The 13,607-nt window shown below is 43.2% G+C and overlaps 1 protein-coding gene across 4 annotated transcripts in view; it reads right to left on the reverse strand.

Annotated features, from left to right (window-relative positions):
* Window positions 1–13,607, reverse strand: part of PHLPP1 (PH domain and leucine rich repeat protein phosphatase 1) — a 158,260-nt gene that overhangs the window by 44,710 nt on the left and 99,943 nt on the right. For all 4 annotated transcript variants that reach the window (XR_014513335.1, XR_014513336.1, XR_014513337.1 and 1 more), the window contains exons 4-7: window positions 12,274–12,440; window positions 4,254–4,400; window positions 3,260–3,490; window positions 914–1,116 (exon numbers count right to left, since the gene is read on the reverse strand). Coding sequence is in view for 1 of the 4 variants with exons in the window: in XM_083449263.1 (XP_083305389.1) it covers window positions 914–1,116; window positions 3,260–3,490; window positions 4,254–4,400; window positions 12,274–12,440 (748 nt within the window). In the remaining 3 variants the exon portion in view is untranslated. The remainder of the gene's footprint in view (window positions 1–913; window positions 1,117–3,259; window positions 3,491–4,253; window positions 4,401–12,273; window positions 12,441–13,607) is intronic.

The following is a 13,607-nucleotide window of genomic DNA, read 5'->3' on the forward strand; positions in this document are numbered from 1 at the left end:
CAGCTGCCTACTTCAATCAATTCTTCAGTGCTTCCAGCAGAGAGAGAGAAGACCTCAAGGTCCTATGCTCAGCAGAAACAGCTTTATGCAAAAGACAGTTGTGCAAATCCACTTTATTTGCATAATTTATACAAGTGGACTTTTTTTGGCCTGAGGGTTGTTCTCGCTGCAGAAAAAGCTTAGCCCACTCTGAAAACCAGAGCAAGGGACAACAGGCTTTCCTGTTACATGTGTCATGATGAAGTCCAAAGGAAACTAAAAAAAGAAATGATACAACAAAGAGGCATGTGGCACCTTAAAAACTAAAAAATGTTAATATGGCATAAGCATTCGTCAGACGCATGGGATGTGAACCTCAGTTTTCAGGCAGATGTATGTACATACAAATGTACACAGATGTTAAGGGGGGAGGAATGTAAAAGGTTGGAGATAAATGGCAACGGAACGTGAAAATATAGCCTGTGACGGAACTTAAATGCATGCTAAATGGTCTTTCCCAGCAGCAGTAGTTGGTGACAACCATCAGAGAATTGTTGAGTAAATTAACACCAATGTAGGGAATCCAAAAACCTTAAATTTTGCAGTAGGCATCAGACAGGCAGCATACTTTGTCTTGAAATTATCGGTTACCTATGGTACGTTGTCATCTTCATAGAAAGTCCAGGCCAATCGCTCCAGTAATTCAGTACCATATATGTGAGGTAAGCTGAATGTTTAAAATGCACAGTATGAATGCATTATTATTCATTTCTGACTGACACTGGCATGTTGGTCCTCTAAATGGTTTGTATCGCGCTTGTGCGCTAGGGGCTGGATGAATCCTGAACCTAAACACAGCATTCAAATCCACTGTAAGACGAGCAGACCAGAAAACACCTAGTCCTTGTCTGAACTGCCTTCAAAGCGAACGTACCATTTGAAGTGGCGTAAAGAGCTTTAAGCAAATATCCGCTGATTTTGAGGCTGACCAGCTGGTTTCTTTCACAGTGCAGTATTTCAACGTTGTTGAAGATGGTGGCGTCGAGCTCGCCTAGTTTATTGTCCCGAAGATCGAGCTGGGTGACGTGATGTAGGAAATCAGCGCCGTCCGCCATCAACCTCCTAATGACATTTAACCTGGAGTAAGAGAGGGAGGAAAAGAATTGTGCTGTTGATGGGCGTATGTCAGCAAGAGGTTGGAAAGCCGAAGTTTTGGCTCTAAAACTATCATTTTCTCAGTGTCCCAAGTAAAAATGAAATACAAGCCCAAAATCTGGTGCTCAAATGGGCCCTGTTTTTATGAAAAGCTCATAGTGACTTACATGGAGGTCTCCAATGGTCTCCCTTCCAACATTTATTATTAACTAACGCTACATCTTCAAGCACTCCCTAGGTCATACACTAGACCCTTTCGCGGAAAATCTTGGAACCCACCACTGATAGGTTGTGAGGCAAACAGCATGAACTGCTCCCAAGTATCTGTCCCTCATTTCGCTGGAGCATTAGAGGATGCTGAAAGATAGCTCGGTTGGTAGAGCACGAGACTCTTAATTTCAGGGTCAAGGGTTTGAGCCCCATGGTGGGTGAAAGATTCCTGTATTGACGGAGTTGGAATAAATGATCCTTGTGGGCCCTTCCAGCTCTGCAGTTCCATAAACTAGCAGGTTGCATTTTTATCATCATTTTTGCAGTTTTGCTACTGGAGATGGTGCCTATGCAAAATGAAGCTCGATACTGCTCTGATTAGTTCTGAACTGGTTGCAGCCAAAGTGGGGTTCCGTTCAGCTTAACCATATGCCTCCTTCTTGCAATCAGGACGTATGCTGAATAATCCCAGCCAATGAAAACATGCATTTTCCAAAGTGCAGCGAACATCAACATTCACATATGAACGTCAACAATCCCAGATCACTTTACCACTGTCAACATTAATTGATGGTGTATGACTGACAAAGAGGGAGATATACACCAGTGTATGCTGACAACTCTTACTTTGAGTGGATGTTAGTACTTGGCGCATTTCTGAGATTTTGCTTATACACAAAATTCTTCCGGGATTGCAGATGTTCAAATGGGAATGCGACATTCCCCAAACTTAGGACTTCCACTATAATATATGAATACCTTCATAGACTAAAGCACTGCTTTGAATTCCTCAGAGGATAAAAAAGTGGGGAAGAGGGATTTATAAACATGAAGCTCTGCACATATTCCAAGTTCTCCATTTGGGCAAGGCATTATAATAAAAGTTTACATCCCACCCAAATCCCAACACTTGACAATGGTGAGGTGATGCAATAGGTCAGTATTTTATATTTGGGGTGGGTCACCCAAACCCATACATGCACATATTACAAATCATGGCAGCTCGCGAGAACTTGTCCTGCCCAGTCCTTGACTTGCTGCAGAAACAAAGGTGATCTATAAAAAGCAGCCACCTGTACCATTTCATTGCACTCTGAAGAGTTCAGTTTTATTTTCAGTGCTGAGCTGACAAGATCGATTAAATCACACAATCAGTAGAATGCTTTGGGGTGCAATGAAAGCTCTGGAAGGACCAGGACTGCGCTTCTTTCTTTTTTTAAGTGCTCTCATCCCTAGATTACACCATATGCCATCTTCTAGCATGCATAAGTTAACTCCTCAACCTGCTCTAACTCCTTAACCCATTAAAACACAGCCATCAAATCTATGAGCACTTTAAGAATTTTGTATGATATATACATTGTTTTAAATGTTGTATTTTTTAAATAAAAAAATTTCTATTCAGTTTGGATGGGGCGAAGAGAAGGCCCCACCCATCAGCAGATGTCATTGGTGACATCAGTTGATAGCTAAAGGGGCATGGTTTAGGGAAAATGGCCCCATGGGCCAAACCAGACCTTTTGGCAGGCCAAAACTGGCCCACAGGTCCTATCCTTGAGGTAAGGGATTGAATCTTTCATGTACAAGGTCAACAGTATTTGCATGAAGAAGAGTAATTATTTCTGGTTGGTTAAAACAGTCTATTTCTCAATTTTGCATGCTAATGTAATAATATGACAACTAAACACTGCCAAACCTGCATTTACTATAGAGGAAGTCACTCTTAATTTGATTGCTTGCGTGAAAAAAGAAGCAGAGATATTTAACAAACATCACCCCTAGCACTGAATGCCCTTGCTCGCAAGTTCAGCATCTCCATATGAAATTTGTGACCAGTCATAGCCAGTATCTTGAAACGATGCGGACAGCCATCTTCACTCTTGAGTTTCACCCATTCTCTCGCAAGGTTACGTACCTTAGATCTACATGCTTGATGTGTGGCATTCTGTTCAGCGCCTGCAAGCAGAGCGTTTCCATGCAGTTTCCAGACATACAGAGTTTGTCCATGGCAGGCAGCTTCTCTAACACCTCAGGGATGCTGCTGAACTCGTTGAAAGAAAGACCCAGGTAGTTAAGCTGGGGCATCCTTTCCAACTCAGCGGGAAGGCTCTGGAGGAAGTTCCCATCCAACAAGAAGGTCTGTAAGCTATTGAAGAGAAGAGGAGGTTGTCAACAGCAGCATTAAACCCTCCCAAAAAAAACAACTCTTTATAAACATGTATTGCAGCAACTCCAAAGGACCTTCTGGCAGTTCCCCTGTTGTGAGAAGTGAGGTTACAGTAAGGCCACCCTGGATTTACAAATCAGTCCCCTGACAAAATCCTACCATTCCTATTGAAGTTGAAAAGTGTCCCCGGATTCATTGAAAAAAATCTGGTAACCTTAGGTTACAGGGAACCGGGCAGAGGGCCTTCCTGATAGTGGCACCCGCCCTGTGGAATGCCCTCCCATCAGATGTCAAACTGATAAACGACGACACAACTTTTAGAAGACACCTGAAGGCAGCCCTGTATCGGGAAGCTTCTAATGTGGGATTGCTCTGTTGTGTTATTGTATATCCTGTTGTAAGCCAGCCAGAGTGGCTGGGGCAACTGAGTGAGATGGATGGAGCACAATCAATCAATTTAATAATAATAATAATAATAATAATAATAATAATAATAATAATGCTGCCATATTCTGGACCCCAGTGAAGGTGCTAGTATATAAGAGTTTTTCACAGCTTAAGTCCTCTGTATGTGAAGAAGTGAATCATACACCGGCACTTTTGCTGGCCGTTACAGATTTAGTTGTGCTTAGGCGTTTAGCACACACGTTTGCCATGACTCAGGCATCGTTGACCCAGGCTAACCCCCTGGGAGGAGTCGGTGCACTCAGGGTTCATGCTGCCCTTGGCCATCTGTACCTACTTGTTCATATCACCGACGGCTGCTGGAATACTTCTGAGTGCATTGCAGGACACGTTGAGCTCAGTCAAGGTTGGAATGCTGCAGACTGCCAATGGGAACTCTCCTAAATGATTGTTGGAAAGGTTAAGGCTTCTCAGTTTGCTGAACCTACAATTGGGGTAGAGGGGGGGAGAGGAGAGAAGGAGTAAAACAAAACAATAAATTGCGTATTAAATTAAGGTCATGTTATGCAGAAGAAATGAACTACCCATAGACTGTCACCAAGCGGCTGCTTAAGCCACACAGATTTATTTTCCGCAGCACTAAGAAAACAATTAGCAATAAGATGCTGGAAGATCTTCAGTATTAATGGTATTCTCTACCAAAGTGTTTCCTCAATGCCAAAAGTTGTAGACTTAGGAGGGGAAAATATAGCTGGGTGTGATCAAGGGGTTTGCAATAGCATCCTGAAAACCCCAGGCATTTACAATTAGAAAATCAGTCGCAGCTCAAATATGTCCTACAAAGTAGGCAAGCTTGCAGAGTTTTAAATGCAGTTATTTAAATCTCTGTGCCTATCTTGCATCAGCAGCCATTGATCATGCCAGTAGTATAGCTGGCGCAAAACTGGAGACACACAAATTCAGAATTATTTCCCCCCAATTATTATTCTCTTAACTGGGAAAGGATGAATACTTGGAGCAACCTTGACAAAGACTTCCTTGACAGTATGTACAGACACCTAAGGCAACACATCTCGGAGTCAAAATGATTATTTTTTTCCTGAAGGACAGAAATTTCTCCTGGTGTTTAGTATAAATCCTACTTTCCTGCAATTCAGCCTTATAGAAGTACCCTTAAAGGACTACAAAGGTGCTATTTATTTCAATATATACCATGATAAGTTACCATTTGTATTTACCACCCCTAGTTCCAAAATGTTCTGGAAAGTGATCAGCCCTCAATAATTTTTGTTTTATCAGCAAACAAGCTGCACAGACAAACACCTTTTCTGAAGATGGCAGCTGTGTTGCCCCTTCTGCAGAAAAAACAGCGAAGATTCTCACAGCACTGTAAACAAGCACCTAAAACCAAGAAATCAGCCATCTTCCCATTTGTGAAAGGTTGCATAGCTGGCCACATGGTGTTGATTTTTAATCACCAGAAAGTAGCATTTACAAGCTTTTGTTTTAATGCCCTGTGCTTCATTTATCCCAAAGTTTTGCTAAAAACCTGTTCAAACTTTTGTCAAGTTTCTGCCTGCAATCGTGAGAGCTAGAAACCCATTCTATTTTTAAAAATGCAATCTCAGTTTGTCACCATGTAGTGGCAGGTTCTGCAATCTGAGAAATATTCCATGATCTGCAGCACAACCATAGTCTTGAAAATCCCTACACACCCCCCCCCCCCCAATGTAAACCAATTGTACTAAATTATAAGTCTCATGGAGGTGTGTGGATTTAAGGGCTTTTTGAGCAGAAAATATGCACTGCATCGCTTCGCTCTTTTTGTCTGTCCTGACTTTACAATCAGACAGAAAATCCTCACCAGAAGCTTTCGAATTTCAGTAAAGCCAGCAAGTGAATCACTGTTAAGTTTTCAATTAGCAGCACTTGTCAGAAAGCAGTTTCTTAGCACCTTGATTAGACATCTCTCACCCTGTGTAACTGCTCTTTAAAAAAGTAAACTAATTCCATACGGGTTTTTTTGGTTTTGTTTTTTTTAAAAGCTTCCCTTGGAAAGGGGAAATTATTCTTTAATTCCTCCTTGGTGATCCCAACATCCCCAAAGCAGAACTTGGCCCTGAACTTAGGCCCATCTTGATTGCAAGAAAAGAGGGGAGGGGGGAAAAACGTGAAGTGATTACACAAGGAAGAAAGGGAACAATCCAAGCCTGCATGTGCAGCCACATTGTTCAGGTTGCCTAACAACAGGGAGTAGGGTGTGTGTGTGTGCTTGCAGGCAAGCAGCTAAAGGGCTGAATGCAAAGATCTGTGTCAACTTCAGATGGATGAGAGGAAGCTCTTTTCCTGACGAAGTTCACTAGAGCAGCATTTCCCAACCTTGGGCCTCCAGCTGTTTTTGGACTACAACTCCCATAATCCTCAGCTAGCAAGACCAGTGGTCAGGGATGATGGGAATTGTAGTTCGAAAACAGCTGGAGGCCCAAGGTTGGGAAACACTGCACTAGAGGGCTTTGTTTTCCCTTCATTCAATCTCCTCCCAGTGCATGATGGGAGTGAGGGAGAGTCATGGCATATACACACCCATAAGAACAGAGGCAATCACAATATCCATCAAGCATTGATACCACATCCCAAAAGCACCTGCAGTCAGAGGACTCCCCCAAGGATAGCATCCTTCCTGCCCACCCACCACCAACAGACCTAGGCCAAGAAATTCCTTGGGAAGAATGGAGCTCAGCATTGGTAACCGGGCTGATCCACAAAATCCAGCTCAGGAAAAACTGCTTAGAACAGCCACTGCTTATTAGTCAGAAAACAAGGGGCATTTTCTTAAAAAATAAAGAATTCCCAAAATGGTCCTGAGAACTTCTAGGACTCACAAAATGTTGAAGCTATAGAATTTAGAAAACACTAGAATTAGCCATTATCTAAAGAGAGAACTGTCTGGGTGGTATTGAATGCTGAACTCCTATCTTTGCTGATGCCATTTGTTGTGGTGAGAAGGTCAAACAAATGAGGAAATCGAAGCTAAATAGGTTGCCATTCCTTGATGACAAACATCAACGCTCCAGCCATTTTTCCCCACAGTTTTTTTTTGTTATAGTAAAAATATCTAAACAGAAAATATTAGTGCATATTGTTACAAACATGAAAAAGTTTAGCTGTGACCCTGCCTACCCAAACACTATTTGTAAGTCCATTCTTAAACCAAAGCATTCTTAAACCAAGGCGTGCTTTCCCATAGCAGCGGGGGACTCAATTTACAAATGGAGCACACTCAACAGAAAGAGGAACATGTTCTGCTTCCAAGGCAAAGTTCACAAACCAAAACACCTACTTCCAGGTTTGCAGCGTTCTTAATCCAAGTTGTTCATAAACTAAGCTGTTCTTGAACCAAGGTACCACTCTACTCTAAAATCTAAGCTCCATCTTTCTTTCATCTCTCTCATACCTGCTCATAAACAAGATGCCGTAAAGATTTTGGGAGTAATCCCTTCATTGTGTGAACTGCACCGAGGATTCTTTTTTACAGATTTGTTACCTCGCGATTCACTTCATAAGGTCTTATTCATTGGCCGAAGCATTGTCTCATTTCAAAGAAGGGTAATAAAGGAGGTCTGCCCGACTCCCACACATGAGCTGTCCACCCCGCGCAGGGCAGTGATGCCCTCTATTCTACCACACTGAATTCATGCCTCTCTCACATGCTAAAAATTTCCAGTGTCAAGTTTATCGGGAGAAATTTTTATCTTTCACCTTTCCCCAACCTGAAAGAAGAGCTGTTACAATAGGATTGTTCTTTTCATCACAAACACACATTTCTCTTTTGAACCATAAAAGGGCCTGTAATGGAATTCCTCCACAACTCTGCTCTAAATCTCAAGCCAACTTGCATGGGGTGCCCATGAAACATGGCAGTATAGCTACCATCTGAGCTGCATAGTCGTAAACTGAGATTTATTCATTCCTCTGTTTTCCGATACAAAAGAATCACCCAAGATACCGCTGAACAACGACCAGTGTTTATGAAAGCTTCTAAATTTATATTGCCAACATGTCAGTGTGTTCACATATAAAAAGTGAGGTTAAGTTAATGGAGTGAGGACTCCATTCATGGTAAGAAATATCTTAACAGCCACAATATGAACTTCCTAAGTTGTAGGCTCAGTGGTAGAACATCTGCTTTGCACTCAAAACGTCCCCAGATTCATCTTCTGTCATCTCTAGGAATAAAAGCGTCTCCCCAGTTATGGGGGGGTTACGTTCCTGGGTACCGTGTGTATATGTGAAACAGTGCATAGTGAAGAACACAATCTAAAAAGCCTGTAAATACTCCTCTAAACCTCTGAAAACCCACAACCGCTCCCTCCAAACCTCCTTTCTCAAAAACTCCAACTATCCACAGGCCTCAAAGGTCAGTGCAAAGGCTCATGGGATCACAGTTGCAAAGGCTCCTGGGACTGCTGGCCGTTTTCCTGCTCCTTTGCACCCTTTTCCTGCACTTTTCGGACTCTCTTTGCGCCTTTCAGCAGTTTAAATCAGTTTATTTAATTTATTTCCCAGCGTTGTGCAATATACGGTCATGTGCGACTCAAACTCATGCAGGTAGAGAGACACCTGTATCTGCTCTCTGAAATGCTGGAGAGCTGCCGAAATTCTGTGAGCTAGATGAATCAACTGTGTAAGGCTTATCAGGTTTTTCTCATTGTAGTACTTGGGGAGTTCCCTATGAACCACAATGAAAAAAATGGGTATTTTAGGTTTTTCCAGCCATTCTGACCAGCAAAAACAGAACAGCCAAGACATTCAATTTTGAGTCATACAAAAAGAAAAGTGCTGTTGTTATGTCTCAATAAGTCACTAAAATGGATTGGGCAAGGGCAGCCATTTGCTTTTGGAAGGAATCAGAAGACTGAATGGTCTGGCGGACCACCTGAGAGCCAGTGTGGTGTAGTGGTTAAGAGCGGTAGTCACGTAATCTGGGTAACCGGGTTCGCGTCTCCGCTCCTCCACATGCAGCTGCTGGGTGACCTTGGGCCAGTCACAGTCTCTCAGCCCCACTCACCTCACAGAGTGTTTGTTGTGGGGGAGGAAGGGAAAGGAGAATGTTAGCCGCTTTGAGACTCCTTAAAGGGAGTGAAAGGCGGGATATCAAATCCAAACTCTTCTTCTTCTTCTTCTTCTGCCCACCACCATGCTTACGGTCAACTGCTGATAGCTTGCTGGTGGTCCTTACTGTGGGCCACACATGCAGCTAACCATAAAGGTGGTTCTCACACAGTATAGTGCTACGAACAGACTCTCAACAAGGAGAGGCCAGCGGGCAAGTTCAATTTGTGACATGGGTTGAGAGGCAAAATTACAAGGCCACTCTAATTCTCCATGGAAAAGTTCCACGGGAAGTTAATTGTGTTGTTTAAAAAGCACGCTTCCCTCAAAATTAGAGGCTAACTTGTCTCCATAGCCTGCCTTCCCTGTAAACTTTCCATTTGGAATGTTCTACTAAAAAAGAGCTTGGTGCGGCGGGTGAAACTTGCTAATCCAAGGATTGTCAATGCAGTGACTGTAAGCCCACATGTGCCCTCTGATGCCTTCTCTAGTGCTCACAGAACCCACCCCTTGTTGGAATTAGGCTTGAAAGAAGCATGCTCCATTTGCGATGTGTGCATGGCTGCAGTGTTTGTGGTGCCTGCAACTGCTTCTCCACTTTGCAAGGTATGCCATCAGATCCCAAAAAGTTTGGCTAACATTTTACCTTACCTGCTAAGGACCAAGGCTATTTACGCCTTGCGCCAAGGAATTCACACAATCACGCCATGTATTTAAGACATCTATAATGCTTTTTGAGCACATCAGCAACCTTGCCAAATGGAAAAGCTCAGCTCAATTTTGCTTGCGTGATTGAAGGATACAGGCGCCACAATCCATTCTACTCTTGATATTTCAACATGGGCTCCCTATCGGTCTCTCGCGGCACAGGCCGCTGCTACGCTGCATATTAACCTGAGTGAGATTTTCCCCATTGCAGCAGGGTTATGCTTACCCAGAGATAATGCCCAAGGGATATAATGTACCTCACGCACAGCAACAAAGGCCTAATTGCTTTCTTTTCATAGCAGACAAATGGCCGCAGATGAGAGATCAAACCAGGAGCGCGTCCAAATTGCAAGCGTTTTGCTCAACAGATAATAGAACTTTTGTGCTCTCCACAAGGAGAGTCTAAAAGATAAGAGAGAATGGGCAGAATCAAGAGGGACTTTATTAATGCAAATAATATGAACTGAATATGAACTGCCTATACTGGTACCTTTAGGTCAGTATTTTCTACTCTACACTGACCGGCAGTGGTCCTTCAGGATTTCAGATGGCAGACATCCCCACCCTTTTATGGCTTTGGTGCAAACTGGTTCTTGGAAATGCTGTCAAGCACATACAGGGGCGATAAGCGTTCCGCCGCATGTATAGGGAAGACACACTGTCTTAGAGTTAAACTGTGAATATCACAGCAGAGTAGGCTCTCTCCTGGCTGCATGAGGGGAAAGGTCAGAGAATGCCAGTCCTGGGGGATATTTTATACACTGACCAATTACATACTCCAGCCAGAACACACTGCTCAACACACCCCTTCCTTGGGAAAAAGGGGAAAGGAATTTTTGCTGATAAGCAGCCACAGCACAAACGGCACCCGATAACCAGCGAGTGACAAGACACGACTGTTATCATTGAATTCCCAGTGGAATTCTGCCGGGTCACATTTGGGGAGGCCAAAGGCACGTCTCTGTTCATGAAGGTGTTTTGTTTGATGGAGCAGCTGCTGGTTTGGTGGCTGTTCTGGCTTGAAATCTTGCCAGTTTTTTACTGTCATTTTTATTTGTTTTAATTGCTGGTAATGGCCACAAGAACCTTGTAGTTGACCGGTGGGGGTGTGGCAGGAGATATAAGATCAAATGGGCTTGCGACTTACCTCCAACCAAAGTACTGCTGTTCAGGATAGCAGCAAGCCAGACCTGCCCTCCTCTAAGGTAATATTGAGCCGATAAGAGGCAAGTTCATTCTTCCTCCTCCCCAGCCCAGTTTCTGATCTTTTTCCCAAATGGACCCTCAGCATTCTGTAGTTATTGGGGAGTCATGGAGCATGCTCATTACCTAAGGCTTTTGCCTCTAATCCTTTCAACACCCAACCACCCAATTTCACCATTAGAGGAAACATTTTTTTTATTGAAACAAATCCATAAAAAAAACCATCCTATGCTGAACTGAGATTTGCTCGTGGCTATATCACATAAGGCATAATGTAAGTAGCAGAACATTTGAGTACCTGGTTTGCACACTTATAGACAATATATGCACCTGTGTTTATTCTGCATGCTTTATTTTGGTACACGCAGGTCAGTTTTTCCTGACATCTCATCATGTAAATATCTCCAAGTCAGACGAAGGATGAAAGCACAACTCTTCGTAGCATTTTTACTTTCTTTGGCCACCAACCCAAGCAATGTTATTAAATGCCTTCTACCCTTTATGTTCCCTTTTAACCAGTGGTGAGACATTTGGAGGCGGGCGTGAGGAACGGCAATGCCCCCTCGTGGTGTTGGCGCTTTTTCACCGCCCCAATGTGTCGCTGATGCTTTTAACCAAATAACTCTCTCTCCATCCATCACAACCAAATATGCATAGCTGTATAAACGTTGTCCCCTTGTACGACGGCAGGAGAGGGCAAAGTATAATATTTGGACCAAATGCTTCACACGTTAAGTTTCAACAGAGTTCTGACAGGTTGCCTCAGTCATCTGCTTCTGTTTTATATTATTGTGTTGGTGGGTGTTAGGTGTATAAATTGGACTATTGATAGGACACTCAGATTTGGAAGTAACCATTTGCCTGGAAAAACTGTGATGTGGAAGAACTGCCTTCAAAAGAGACCACCAGGGAAGCAAGCCTTTTAAATGGGAAGAGAGTTGGTTCTTTCTCTCTTGCAAACTGTCAGAAATGACCAACAAGCCAAGCCGGCCCAGGACAAAAAAAATATTATGTGGGCCAGCAACAGTTTGTCATTTTCTTTGCAATAGTGATGAAATCAAGCACCTCTAGGGAAGATGCTCCACCCACTTTTGGCAAGGCCCTGTACCCAGAGAGGAACGCACCAACTCTTGCATCAGTGAATTCCCACAACACCATCGTGTTATGTAAAAACTGGGCAAGGCTCTTTTGAATGGCAGTTGGGGACGCCCAATTAGGTCCCGCGGAATCTCAAAAGGGAACAAAGCTGGAAGCTTCTGATTCAATCCATTCTAGGCAACAGTGAAAAAACAGGAACAGAAATTATTTTTTTGTTTTAGCTGTTGTTAATGTACCTTTGTAGCTCATTCAGTCCCCTGGCTGTGGACGGGCTAGGGTTCAGCCTTAGGAAGTTTTGCTTCAAATTGAGATGAGTGAGGTCCTGGCTATAGAAGAGGTTGGCAGGGAGATCCTCCAGGCTGCAACATGAGAGATCCACTGAGCTTATTCGCTGTGATGCAATCTGCAACAAAACAAGGAACCACAACATTAAAATCAACGAAACACGAGCATTTGGCTTCTTGCTTGACCTGGGGCACTTCCTGTTGTAGTGTTATCTACTATTTCTTAATGGAATACCTGTTTATGGAAGTGAGTGAGTGAGTGAGTGAGTGAGTGAGTGAGTCAGTCAGTCTGTGTGTGGTAAGCCCATGAATATAGTAATTGGTCACCCCAATTCACGCATCATGAATACAGTACATTTTGCAAAAACATGCCCGCAGGGGCTGGAGAGTCCTCTAAACCAGTGGCTCCCAATCTTTTAGTTATGGCAACCCACAAGTCCAAATTTCTTTACTATTGTGACCCATCAATTTTAGCATGCATTTTAGCTGCAATTTTGCCTATGCACATTCAAGCAAAAATTTGCACAACTCTCCTATTAATGTGGAATTTGTTGAAAGATGCCTGTGCATCAGAGGCAAAGCTGTAAGAATCACTCAAAACAACTCCCTGTATGAGCACCTTGGGGCAAACCATCACTGGATCTGCCACCACTGGTCAGAAAGCATGTCCCAAGTGTTAAGATGCAAGACTCAGGCTTTTCTGATATTCGACTACAAGTTTCAACAAAGTGTTAAAAAAAATTGTTGGCATATTATAAGAGCTGTCCATCATACCAGCACATCACATCGGTTAAAAAAACAACAACCATTCTGTTTATTTATAAAGCCCACCACCCACTTGCCCAGGCTATGTGACCTACAGGTTGGGAAACCCTGCTTTAAACCTCAGAGAAGGAAGAATACAGAGTCAGGAACGGTGTACTTCCCCCTTTTTCTTCCCTTCCCCCAAATATCATTATTTTAGATTTCTAGCCTGCCTCTCGGGGTGAAAGAGAAACCTGGTGAAGAGGGAATATTCAGGGCAAAATAACAGAATCTTCAAATACTAGCTGGTGAACTTACTAATTGCTGGAGGCCTACAAGTTAGGATACAAGGGTTCCATTCTCTGTGCATAATGCAAATACTGATCCAGAGAAAAAGGCTATTTCGGGAAGGTCAGCAGAGTATGTCCTGACTGGGTGAAAAGGAAACAAAGGCAGAAAAAGATAGCCCACCATGCCTGCCCCCATCGCAAGGTTATACAGATCTTTCAGCTATTCATTCCAGCACCAAATAAAGCCATGCT

The sequence above is a fragment of the Podarcis tiliguerta genome (genome assembly GCF_965153285.1).
Source record: "Podarcis tiliguerta genome assembly, chromosome: 7".
Classification (NCBI taxonomy): Eukaryota; Metazoa; Chordata; class Lepidosauria; order Squamata; family Lacertidae; genus Podarcis; species Podarcis tiliguerta.